The sequence below is a fragment of the Ascaphus truei genome, chromosome 4 (genome assembly GCF_040206685.1).
Source record: "Ascaphus truei isolate aAscTru1 chromosome 4, aAscTru1.hap1, whole genome shotgun sequence".
In the NCBI taxonomy this organism is placed as follows: Eukaryota; Metazoa; Chordata; class Amphibia; order Anura; family Ascaphidae; genus Ascaphus; species Ascaphus truei.
In genome coordinates this window covers 58,081,243-58,094,602 of record NC_134486.1, presented here as the reverse complement: position 1 = coordinate 58,094,602, position 13,360 = coordinate 58,081,243, and the positions used below count along the sequence as shown (strand labels likewise).

Here is a 13,360-nt window from a genome sequence, read left to right as displayed (position 1 = left end):
TTTTTAGGGTTGAGCCAATTGTAGTTGAAATCCCCAAGAACTAACAGCTCACTCTTCTCATTCAGAGAGGAAATGGAGCCAAGAAACTGGGTGATATCAGTCTGGGACTGAAGAGGCGCTTTAGACGGGCGGTAGATGCCAGCAACCAAGATAGGCTTAGAAAAGGGAGGCAGATTTTGCTAACTAGGATTTCAAAAGGGGTGGGCTTGGGGGCAATTTAACAGTGTTAATTGTAAGGTAAGAAGAAGAAAGTGCGCAGCTAAACTAAACCTCAAAGTATTATAAAGTGTAACTAGTGACAGAGTGCTTAAAGTGCAAGTGCAAAATACCCTGATTGACACACACTGTGAATATACAATAAAGTGAAAAACATACAAAACCGTGTAGGTCTCAAAGAGCGCCTGCAGCTGTATCAAGGGGTGGCTCAACATCCCCAAACACTAAAGAGTCAAAAACAAAAGAAACAGTGCAAAATGCACCTAGTGAAGTAAATCAAATAAAGTTATATTTAGAAAAAGGGTAATTATTCTGCGTACATAAAATCAGTAGGTCATAAGCATTTCATGTGATCATCACATATGTTACCAAACATCAGATCGGAACACCAGTCAGGAACAAGGCCCTCAGATGAACAGTCCTGGATGGTCTCTGGGTGGCATCTTAACACCTCAAGGATGGTGGCCTCTCTCACAAGCAGCACTATCAGTCCATCTCGGAGCAACCGTCTAATCAGAGGAGCCGCCCCGCGGCAGGTGTAGAATTAGTTCCAGAGCAGAGAGCAGATTCACCATCAGTGTGGTGCATCAGTCAGCGCCGTTACAGTCCTTACAGCCGCTAATCAGCGGTTCACCAGAGGGACATAACACTGAATTTACGGCACAAGCACAAAGTGTTCAGGGCTACCAAGATCACTACTTAAGTTAAAATTAAGCAGAAACAAAGTAAAACAATTATCCTACGCGTTATCCATGTACTAAAGCAATACTACTTTGATCTGTGGACTTTATCATATTCATGATCATATGAACCCGTGGACCCACCACCACTAAATTGTAATGTGTCTGCAATATAAAATAACACCCCTGCTCCTCTCTTTGACCTATCTTTCCTAGAAATGGAGTATCCCTGAATGGCGATATTTGCATCGGGGGGTTTAGGAGTTAGCCATGTTTAGATGAGATACTGTATGTAATTACGGTGTTACTCTAATAGCTGATGTTTGCCCTTTCAATCTGATGATGGAAAACCATAATGTGTGTATACTTTTTGCCTAATGGTATATTAGTAAAACCGGTGTCATAAACCTAGATTAAGAAGTCAATTATATCTGAAGTAGATAAGGGAATAATATTTACTTGGACTTCGACATGAACTTATTAACCATGGTGATAACTATCTTGTCTGTCTCGGGACTGGGAAATGTTTAATGCTTATGAAAGTACATGTATAATTGGCTCCATTTCCTTGGTAGATCTCAAGGGTTCAATTAGGAGCATACCACATATCTCCTTTAAATATCATACACAATCCTATTTGTTTTTATGTTAAGAGGTAGACACCAGTTTTAAATTTCAAGTCCATGGAAGCAAAGTGCTTAACTACAATACAAAAATCTAAAAATGCAATCCAGTGAATATTTATGTACAGTACTATTGTACATACATAATAATTCATTTAGTAGGTTATTATTTTGCAAAGACAAAATTAAAAGACATCTGCATATAAAACGGTTCCCTAATTGCAGAGAATTGTGCTGATGTATATTGCTACCCGTTAGACTAACCTTTATCCCAAATAACCCTAAAAGACAAAAGAACTACAATGAAGCAGCAGCAGCAGCAGCAAAAAATAAATAAATATGGTTAAAATGTGAAATGTGAGTAAACAAATGGGGATACATTTTAATTATAGAACCTGCCACACATACTGCCTTAAAGAAAAACTACAGGGAAAAGGGAGACCAAAAAGCGCACCAGCACAAACGGAGCAGGAAGAAACCAGAACAAAAAAATGATTAAAAGGGCACTTTAATGTGGCAAAAGACCCATCCAATGCATTTCGAACGTCGCAGCGTTCTTTTTCTTGAAAAAGAACGCTGCGACGTTCGAAATGCATTGGATGGGTCTTTTGCCACATTAAAGTGCCCTTTTAATCATTTTTTTGTTCTGGTTTCTTCCTGCTCCGTTTGTGCTGGTGCGCTTTTTGGTCTCCCTTTTCCCTGTATTGCATTGAGTAGCTGCACAGCCTGCCTGCCTGCCCTACCAGGATGTGAGTATTTGCATATTTTTCAGGGGAACCTGCCAATGAGACATATGGTGAGTGGGTTGCACCACACACCACCTGTCTTCAGGAGGATAGTACCCATTATATGACACAATAGGTACTATATCAATTGTTAGTATCCTGGTACAGTGGTCTGGCTTATTATCATTTTGAGATATACCTGCATTTGAGCGCTTCAGCTATTTTCCATATTAAAGAAAAACTAGCACAAAGAAAAGATGGTCTTCCACAGATAAGTCAACACCAACTACAGTGCATTTGCCCATAAAAAATAAAACCAGCCAGCATAAAGTAAATAAAACTTGCACTTACCCCTGCCAGGATGAAGGGCGTCCTCATCCTCATCACTGTCTCTGTCCTCCGTTGGCAGCAACATTACAATAAAAAATACAAACTAATGGCCTCTAACCCCTTCATCACCTTAGCAGTGACCGCTGAATCCTTGAAAAAGAGCCACAAGGCACGAAATGCATAGGAGACTCTCAGACCGCCATTTTTTTATTATGTTTTTTTAATAAATACGTTTTCATTATTTTGGGACCCTGACTCTCTGTGGCTGTGCGCTGTAAAACTTTTTCTTCTACATCTGGACTTCACTATCGGCTGCACGCCATTTTTGGAGACACAGATCAGGGATTATAGAGAAAGACTTGAAATGTGAGTTTAAGAGTCTTAGGCCTCGGGCATGGTGCCTCGGGCCGCGCTGATCAGCGCTCCTGCTCTGCCTCGCCTGCTCAAACTGGAGCTTTTTTGTGTCCAGGCAGGCGAGGCAGTGAGCGCGCTTTGGGGGCGGGGCAAAGGTGTGTGGAGGCGTGGCGGGAGGCGGGGCTAGTCCTTCGCTCCCATTGTATGTGAGCGGTCACGTGACCGCTCCTCCGCTTCCCTGAGCGGCAAATTTTAAATTTGTCTGTCTGCTCAGAATTTCTCAGCCTCCGCACGCATGCGGAAGCGGCTGCTAAAGCCGCACTGATGACAGATGCAGGGGGTAAGTGCATCTGCTCAGCGCGGCTCAGCACGGCTCAGCACAGCCCTATCTACTATGTCCCAGGCCTAAGGCTACGATTATACAGGAGCTGCTGGGCAGCAGCACGATGCGGTGACGTCACCGTTGCGATCTGGCAAAGTGGCAAGTTGAACTGCAGGGAGGAGGCAGCCGGAGACAGGGAGGTGTGGCCGTGAGCGGTTCACCCTCATTGGCTGAACCAATCACGTGACGCGGCCGTCGCCTGCCAAGGAAAAATTCCTCTGTTTCCTCTCTAGTCTGCCAGGTATGTTTGGTTACATTGGATTTATGCGCTTTGTTTTTCAGCCGCCGGGCGATTTAGGTGTAATCACAGCCTTATTATTTTTGTCTAGGGACTATCCCAATGAGGCTCTGAGGGGTGGATTCATTTCTCACGAGCTCACAGCTTTCAGGTAAACATTTGTCCTCATGTCACAGACATCTTAGACTCCTCATTTATTATCACTGTATATATTTTTAAACCTCATCCCACAGTTTTTCTGTGTCTCCATTTATCTAAACTATTAGTATATAAAAATATATTTTGTTATCCAGTGCTTGAGCACCAATACCACTTTTTGTTGTGCTTACTAAGTAATTAAGTGGTTAACCCATCTCCCCTGCTACCCACCCGGGAGGCCTAACCACCCAACCTCCGGGGCAACTACCCACACCCTCCACCCATTGATTGGCACAGTGTTAAAGCATACCCATATAATGTGCGCATGCTTTGCCACTATAGCAATAAATGAGCAACCTAAAAAATAAACTACCACCAAAAATACAAAATTAAAACAATCACCAAAAGAAACACGAAAATGAAATAAACCAAACACCAAAAATAAAACAACAATAAAAACCCTAACACCAAAAAAACAGAATTAAAAAAAACAAACAAAAAAATACAAGTATTAAAAAACCGAAAACACCAAAAATAAACAAGAATTCAAAAAACATTAAAAAAAAAAAATTATACAAACCAATCAACAAAAATACATATACAGTAAAATAAATTAAAAAAAGCATTTGCCAAAAAATTCATGCCTTGTAACTGTATTTATCTATAGCCGTAAAGGGGCACAGATAAACTCATTGGCACTCAAGCGGCAATCAAAAAAATAAAAAATACAATCAAAATACCTGAAAAATTACACACATTCAATGTTTTTCTAACCTTTTCATGTCTTCGCCCTCCGATTCTGGATGTACCAGGAAGCTTTCAATCCACGACGCAATGCTCCTCAACTTCAGGTAACTTCTTTTCTTCTTTCTTCAGTCTTGTCTTCTGATTTGTAATCCATTCCATGGATGGATGTTATCCCGTCATCTTCTTGAGGTCAAATGATACGGGTCAGGTCTTATATAAGGCCTGTGATGTCACATTTGACTGTCAAATGATACACCTCCAATCCAATTGGATGGTATACCATGTGACAGAATCTCTCTTTTTTTTTAAAAGGATGTGACGTCATGAAAAGGGAGAGAAGCCAGCGCTTCCCTCCCTTTAAGATGATGTCACCAAAAACAAGACGGCTGCCATCACATGTTACTCCAACCAATTGGATTGTGAGATATACAATGTGAGGCATCACATGGTATATCCCCAATCTGATTGGTGTAGTAAACCATGTGACAGGTTCCATTTTTTTTATAGGATGTGACGTCACTCCCTTCCGATGACGCCACATCCTTTGAAAAAATGGAATCGGTCAAATGGTTTACTACAACCAACCAGATTGGGGATATACCATGTGACGCTATGTGAAGTCGTTCAATGCTGCATTTTTCTTTTTAACAAACTTTTAAAAACTTTGATTTTTTCTTAGTGAATACTTTTTTTACCAACATGTTTTATAGCGCGATAAAACAATGCAAAGTCGATCGGCAATGCACTGATTTTACCTAAGTTTAGTGAATAGGCCCCAAAGAGTTATATATTTTTTTGATTATACTTTAAAATTGCTTCAACTGCCTATATTTAACAAACTTAACACGCCACTGCACTCAGTTCATTTACGTTTTAGGAGGAATTTTCAAATCTAAAAACACATGTGATTCACAGTTGAAAACATTTTTTTCCTCTAGATGTCCGCTATTTTCTGAAATTAAAATTATTTCTAAAAATAGAATACCAGTGTTTGCATCTTTAAAGGGGATACAGAAAAAAGATACTGTAGCATTACAAGAAATTACCATGCTGAGCTTTTGCATAGGTATCTTTTAATCAAATTAAATGAATAAGAAAGTTGCAAAACCACAATAAAAAATACATTATGGAACTTAAAAAAGTATAGAGAAGAGTCACCAAATAAAAAAAATTGCACAGTAGATCTGACTTATGGGGAGAGGCTAGCTAAAGCAGATTTGTTTTTCATTAGTAAAGATGTGTCTAAGGAGATATAATAACTATATACAAATATACTTAAGGTCAAAACAAGGAACTATTCATCCCAAGGGCAGTACAAACCACATGTGGTCATCCCTTAAGCCTGGGGCCATGGTACAACCGGCAGTGCAGGGGCGTCCGCACGCTGAGCGAACAGACAGGTCACGTGAGCAGTTCGCTCAATGAGGGCGAACCAGCTCTGTGACATCACTGGCACGCCCCCAGACAGCGTGTGTACCATGGCCAAAAAACGCTATAAGTGGGTGACGTCACGGCCGCGCACACCTCCGCACGGCGAAGGCACAATGGACCTGGCCTAAGGTTGGAGAAAAGGAGATTTCACCAGCAACAAATTAAAGGGTTCTTTACAGTAAGGGCAGCTACAATGTGGAATTCATTACCCATGGAGACTGATGGAAGATACAATAGATATGTTTAAAAAAAAGTTAAACATATTTTTGTAAAGTAAAGGTATACACGGATATACCAAATAAGTAAACATGGGAAGGATGTTTATGCAGGGGAGAAATCTGATTGCCAATATTGGAGTCAGGAAGGAATTTATTTTTCCCTTATGAGACATCATTGGATAATGTTTCCCTGGGTTTTTTTTATTTGCCTTGGATCAATACACTGTAAATACATATATAGGATAAGTATTTGTCATCTAAATTTAACATACATAGATTGAACTCGATGGACATGCAGTATGTATTTTTTCAACCTCATCTACGATGTTACAATGTAACCTCAGCGATATAACAGCCAAGTAAAAATTATTTACACACCACAATATAATTCCATTTAGATGTGTTTAACATCCTATTGTATAGCCAGGTTTGTGAAAAAGATTAATTGTTCACTTTCTCCTTCTCACATATACTCATTACTGACTACATTGTCGCAGCTCCTCCCATGAGCAAACTCACGGGGTATGTTAAAACGTCGGACTCATTCTATTAACAGAGGCAACTTTCATGGGTAGCCAAAGATCGGCTGGCAAAATGTTGTTTATACTGATGCAGCCACGAGTATCCGAACAATTGCCGAGGAAAATCTGGGCCAATACCCCAGCAATGCTGCAACATTTCTGTGACATGTCTGCAGACAGACTAATGGCCCATCGGATTAACACTGCAGGGATCCCTGGCAGTCCCATTCAAACTGAATGAGACTGCCAGGGACCCCCGCATTGTTAATCCGATGGGCCATTAGTCTGTTTGCAGATATGTCACAGAAATGTTGCAGCATTACTGGGAGATTGCCCCAGATTTTCAAAGGCAAGTGTTTGGATACTCGTTGCTGCATCTGTAAAATAATAAAATAGTCAAATGTGTTCATTTCTGCATCTAAAGAGACATTGCTGTGTTAACCATTTATAGGACAACAGTGTGGATTACTGCATTAAAAAAACCCTTTGGTATGTCAGAGACTGAAGTAGATGTTAATGAGCTTCTTATTGGTTCTTTGTATTTACACTGGATTTCAAAGTGGATACATAGTAAAAAGGACATATTACCATCAGTAGCTTGAAGGCTGTATGCCAGTCCCAATGTCAAAAAGCCTTTAGCAAGGCACTCTCCTGCATCCTCTCCCATCTCTGTCACCAGCTTTGCAAAACGTTCTCCTTCCTCCAACTGTAACATAATGATAAACATAGTTACTGAACAGATTCCAGGTTAGGTTTGCTTGAGAGCCACATTTTAATGATCACCTTTGGGCCAGCAGCTTTTCATTTGTATGAATAATTACAAACACTGGAACAGCAGCAGCATGGAAAGCACTGCAGAGGCTTTATATGGATGCACTAAATATTATCTCCTAACGTAAATGCAAACAACCGTTTGCACTATTACCATACAGCATCATGGATGCCCTCTGGTAATGACAAAGCTCGTTTATTGCAATGCATGTTTTGCAAGTTAATTTCTTTGTAAAATGTTTTTCCAGGAAATAATACATTGAGAGTTACTTCTCGTTTTCAAGTATGTCCTGGGCACAGCCTTATAATGATAATACATTGTTACACATTATATTTACAGACATTTCATGGACAGTTAGAGACAATATATGTTATGAGCGTATTTAACAGTTACAGACAAGATTAAAATGTGACACAGCTGAAGTCTTGAAATGACTTATACTGGAGGTGGTTTTGAGAGTCTCTGGTAGGTTGTTCCAGACGGGAGGTGCACGGTAACAGAAGGAAGAGCTGCCAGATTCTTTGTGAACTATCTCCTGAAGTCAGATCTCGGGCATTAAGTGCTGCGTGTGGTAGGGGTGAGGCGATTGTTCATATAGCCCGGTAGTTTGCCCGGAAAGTATTTGAAGGCCAGACAGGAAAAATGGATTTTGCGCCTGGACTTTAGTGATAGCCAAACTACAGATGCAGCAGCCGTTATTTGAACATTTCACGCGTTGTATACCTCGGAATACCCATGTCATGGCGCGTGATTTCTTCCAACCTTACTGCCTTAAGACATGAGTGCAGAAAATGGCATTTTAGAGTTCTGTTTTTTAAACACCTGAAATTGACACAGTAGCACAGTACTGCACACATTACAATTAATTCATTTCTGCCACGGATACGCAAAGAATTGCACCTAAAGAAACAGAATCCATGAAATTCAAACAAAGCAATCGCGATAAACATGTGTGCCTGGTGTGTTTGGCTGCGTGAATGCCGCGTGGAATACAGCAGAGCACACGAAAACGGCTCCATGAAATGTTCGAAAAACGGCCGCTGCATCTGTAGTTCTTGGAGCATTTAACAGTTCTGTGTGTTGTAGTTCCATGTTAGGACAAAGCGGTATATTGAGTTGTAGAGGGTGCTTAGTTTGCCAAGGTGAGTTTGAAGTGCTGTATCATATACTATGTCCCCATAGTCTATCATTGACTTTAGCATCTACTGTGCTTAATTTTATTCTTGAGATAGATACTGTACTGTGTGTTACTGTGTTACTGTAATACTTATTCATTTAGTGAGAAAAAGCACACAGTAACTACATTTACAATTGTTCTTACACAGTATTCCCATTGAGAGGGTTTGCAATTTCTTCTCTATCTCAGTCATAGGGATCTTGGGCACTTCCCAGCTTGTGGTATCTCAGGCCTGATGTTGGTTTCTCTCTCCCGACATAGTGATGTAATGTTGCTCCACTTAAAATACAGAGAAGCAACAGCTATGTGTGTAAAGCTGTGGATATGCATGATCGCATTTAAAGTTAAATTAATGCCAAAAAAGGCAATTTCATACTACAGTACATCTACACAAGTTAAAGTAAAGGTACTTCATTGCTACAGTATTTTGTGAATTAGCTATGGTCTGGAGAGTGTCAATGGGACAACAAAAGACTTCATAGTGTCCTTTTCCCGTTTCAAGAAGACACAAGAGTCGGTACGCACATTGCCCGTAATATTCTGTCATTCCTTTAGCCCATCGCCTCTCTCCACTAAATGAGTGGAATAGGACAATATGTGGATTTGTAGCCAAAATGTCTGTGGCACCATTTGGCAGTGAAGCATTCTCAAGAGTGGAGATGCTGGGTGCACATTCATTGTAGTCCTGCTGTGACAAACATGTAACAAAAATCGAATAGCACACCAGTCTCAATATAAAAAAATACCCCAAAATGATTAAAGAATCAACGTTTCAGTGCAAAATTACACCTTCATCAGGACTTGACGTTATGTCCGGATAAAGGTGTAATTGTGCACCGAAACGTTGATTAATAATTTTTTAGTATTTTTCTATATTAAAACTGGTGGGCAATTCCATTTTTACCATTTGACAATGAGACACCTGTTCTAAAGAGATGTTTCCAACCCCAAATTCATCATTTAATTCCTTCAATTTTGAAAACATAGCTAATTAGACGACTGCCTAACGTGGCACAAATTTCAAAGACGAATGATGGGCATCAAATGTAAGAAACTTGGTGAAGAAGCTTCTTACATTTGATTAAAAAATGCTGTATGAGAAACAAGATTTGCAACTGTTGAACCCCAGCTATTGGCTTGAGTGTGCAGTCAGACTATACTTTGATTAACTGAGATACTCAACTAATACTGTTCATTCTAATGGTGATGTATCACTGTATAACCGACACTAAATTCTGGTACTTTCTGTATAAATAATCACAGCAAAAACTCCATTGAACAGTTGAAAACAGCATTTTTGCCATCATTTATGTTGCTCTCTACAAGCTGTAGAGAAATTGTGAAATCCAACATTTATTGGCATGTAGTTTAGCAGAGCAATTACCGAGTGATTGCTTGAATGAGAAAGTTTGAAATTGCTGAGAAGATAAATTGAGTGTCATTTTAGTGAATTCGGCCATTTTTCTCTTTGTAAAACTGAAAACTTGGTAGTCACACTAAAGTGAAAGCGACGGCAGATGAGATATAACAATACTCGTTTTATAAAGTATTTTCTATGATACTTTCATATAGCTTTAGTACAAACATCATTCCAAAATTATGGATTTTTGCCAGCAGCCATTTGTGATATTGGAGGAATTTAATGAATTAACACTTTTTTTTATGATATGTGAATAATTCGATGAATGTATTGATTAAGCTTTGAAATAAAATTAGAACTACTGAAACCAAATAAAAAAACATTATTTCCATTTTATGAACTTCAACAAGACATATACAGAGGCTGTAACTATTTTGTATTATTTAAATCTCAATGATAAATCAATATTTTGGGGGCTTCTAATCTTATTTTTGCTATCTGAGGGAAGGAACATATTTTTTGAATTACTGTAGAATGTATGTTAACCAATCAATACATCATAACATGCAAGGTTAGTACCGAATTCATACACGTCATATCTATTGACAATTAAGGGGGTCCTATTCTATTACTATATTCTAAATTTATTAGAAAGGGTTCTAGAACATGTCATTACCAGACACAAAATACAAATGGATCTTAAAACAGGAATACATTCAAAACCCTATATGTGTGTTTGTTTTTTAAATAAATCAGTTGTGTGGTATTAGATAATACTTTACGAAATAAAAAGTGAACACAAAACAATAGCCTCTACAGTGTAATACCTTTCATTTTAGTTGATTCCTAAATAAAATAATGCATGCACAAACATAAAAAAATATCCAAGCTGATCTGTAGGAGTCTGCCGTTAATTACTTCACAGTGGCAAACTGTGTGTCGGTCGCTGCCTCTGGTCCCACCGTGCGGTGCTAACTGCCCGCACTTCCGGCTTCAGGTAACTATAACAACCTTGACGATGCCAGAAGCCACTTGATTGCCAGAGCTCTACCAGGTCGCGCTTTTGTACCTACGCGTTTCGTGAGGAAGGGAGGGTGGAGCTCCGGAGATCAAGTGATGCTTGGTGTTGCCATGGTTACCTAAAGCCGAAAGTGTGGGCACATAGCAGCACTTAGTGGGACAAGAGGCAGTGACCAACACAGAGGACGTCAACTGTGAAGAACTCCTTTATATTAACTTGGATATTTTTTATGTTTGTGAGTGCATTACTTTATTTATGAATCAACTGAAATTAAAAGGTACTACACTGTACAGGCTATTGTTTTGTGTGCACTTTATTATTTAATAGAATACTGACTGGCACTATCTATCTGGAGTACGGGAAGATGAACAAAATAGTAGCACCAAAGCACATCTTAAGTACCACAGACTGAAGGGACCTGTCTATGTCATGGACTTTTTTTTAGATTTAAACACTTGTCTAAATGCAATATATTGGACAAGATTTTTTACTTTCACTCATTTTCATTTTGGTGAAATTGAGTGATAATACTTTAGATAATACTGCATTATTTTTACCCCTCCCCCTTTATGCCCTTTTTAATGAGTTTTTAATGTATTAAAAAAAAACCACAGGATTTTTAATGCAATACATCTGATGTGTAATATTAGATAACTTACTGCATTAAAAAAAAAAATCCTGCACTCTTTATACCCTTTTTAATGAGTTTTATGCTTCTTTGGGTTGCTATAATAACCATTTACTAAGGCACATAACTTGCTCCTTTGAAATAGGTGGCCATAGAGTGAACCAGGGAAAGCAGGATCATTGCCAATCAATCACAGGAGAATGGATCGATTGACAGCTTATATAATTACATTTCCTTAAAGCTAAGCAACTGCTGCATTTATTTACATATATATATTTATATATATATATATATATATATATATATATATTTATATATATATATATTTATATATATATATATATATATATATATATATATATATAAAAACACCTGTATTGCCACTTTAATGCACACTCATGCAAAAAAGCAACAAATACCAATGTAGCAAGAAAAAATGACATAAGGCCGAGTCCCCACTGCTTACGCGGCGGCGTGCGCGGCACACACAGTACGGCCCTCTACGGGGCCAGCCCCAGTAACTACCTGCTCGTGCCTGCAGGAAGCACGATGAGCGACCGCCTTTGCCAAAAGACAAGAAATGTCTTTTGGAGCGGCGGGCGATCGTTTGCCACATCACAGCGGCGGTTCAGCCAATGAGGGCTAACCAGCCACGTAACGTCATGGCCGCACCCCTGCCACCAGTTGCCTGGAGTCCATCATATTGTGCTGACGCAGGGAGCGACCGCAGCCAGGCACCCGTCGCGCGCACTAGGGCCGTAGCCTAAGGGGGCTCAAGGTTAGACACCTACCCCAATAGGCAAGTCACAGGCAAACAAAGCATTAACTCGGGGAAGGAAAGTCCCAGGGACCGGAACATTGGCACCCCATGGCTGTATTTGTAATAAATATGTCTGATAGTTGAACTGTAATGTCTTTTGGTGTGCTACCTGGTTAACCCTTTGTGTAGCATTCCCAGACGTAAAAGACATTGCCATTCACTAAGTAAGATCTCCCTGTCAGTCAGAGTCAGGAAATGAGAGGATTGCAGATAATAAAGAAGATGACTTAGGGCAGGAGCGGCCAACCCCCGTCCTCTAGGGCCACCAACAGGTTCGCTTTTAAGCATATCCCTGATTCAGCACATGTGGCTTAATCAGTGGCTCAGTCAAAGACACCTATTCTGAAGCAGGAATATTCTTAACACCTGACCTGTTGGTGGCCCTTGAGGACTGAAGTTGGCCACTCCTGGCTTAGTGGATACTTCTTTTGCCGTCTCCATTGCTAGTGCTGATATTTGTCTGTGCCTTATTATCATTCTTCCCATAATGACTGTAACTACTTGGTAATGATCATTGAAGCTTGCAAACTACTTCCAGCCCAGAAATGTTTATCTTGTTGTGCAACTGCCCACTTGAAAGAGACACATAAACCAACAAGATCAAGGGCATAATGTGTAACATTCCCACAGCAGGAATAAATATAACTGACTGTTTTTAGTATTGAAGAGTTGTAGTCTCCAAATTATGTATTTCTTACTAACCTTGTGAAGTCTCCAAGAACAAGCATTTTTATAACCTAAATGTGATCCATATTACTGTACAGTGGGCAATATTTACCAAGTGGTGTTGTGCCATTACACAATTTATGGCTTGTTAACTTCAATGACCTGCAAGGTATCTTATATATGTCTTAAAAACACTTAGGAAATAGAAGATCTGAAAGGTTATTAAACATCACTCTTTGTTTTCACCCCTCCCTGTAATGCCTTGCTGTCTCTTGTCCCCTCTTCCCCACCTTACTTCCTTCTCCATCATGCC

The 13,360-nt window shown here is 39.6% G+C and overlaps 1 protein-coding gene across 1 annotated transcript in view; it reads right to left on the bottom strand.

The window, feature by feature from the left end:
* The window catches only part of TTC7A (tetratricopeptide repeat domain 7A), a 388,284-nt gene that overhangs the window by 206,499 nt on the left and 168,425 nt on the right, over positions 1–13,360 (bottom strand). The window contains exon 17 of the mRNA XM_075595818.1: positions 7,192–7,309. Within this exon, the coding sequence (XP_075451933.1) occupies positions 7,192–7,309 (118 nt within the window). The remainder of the gene's footprint in view (positions 1–7,191; positions 7,310–13,360) is intronic.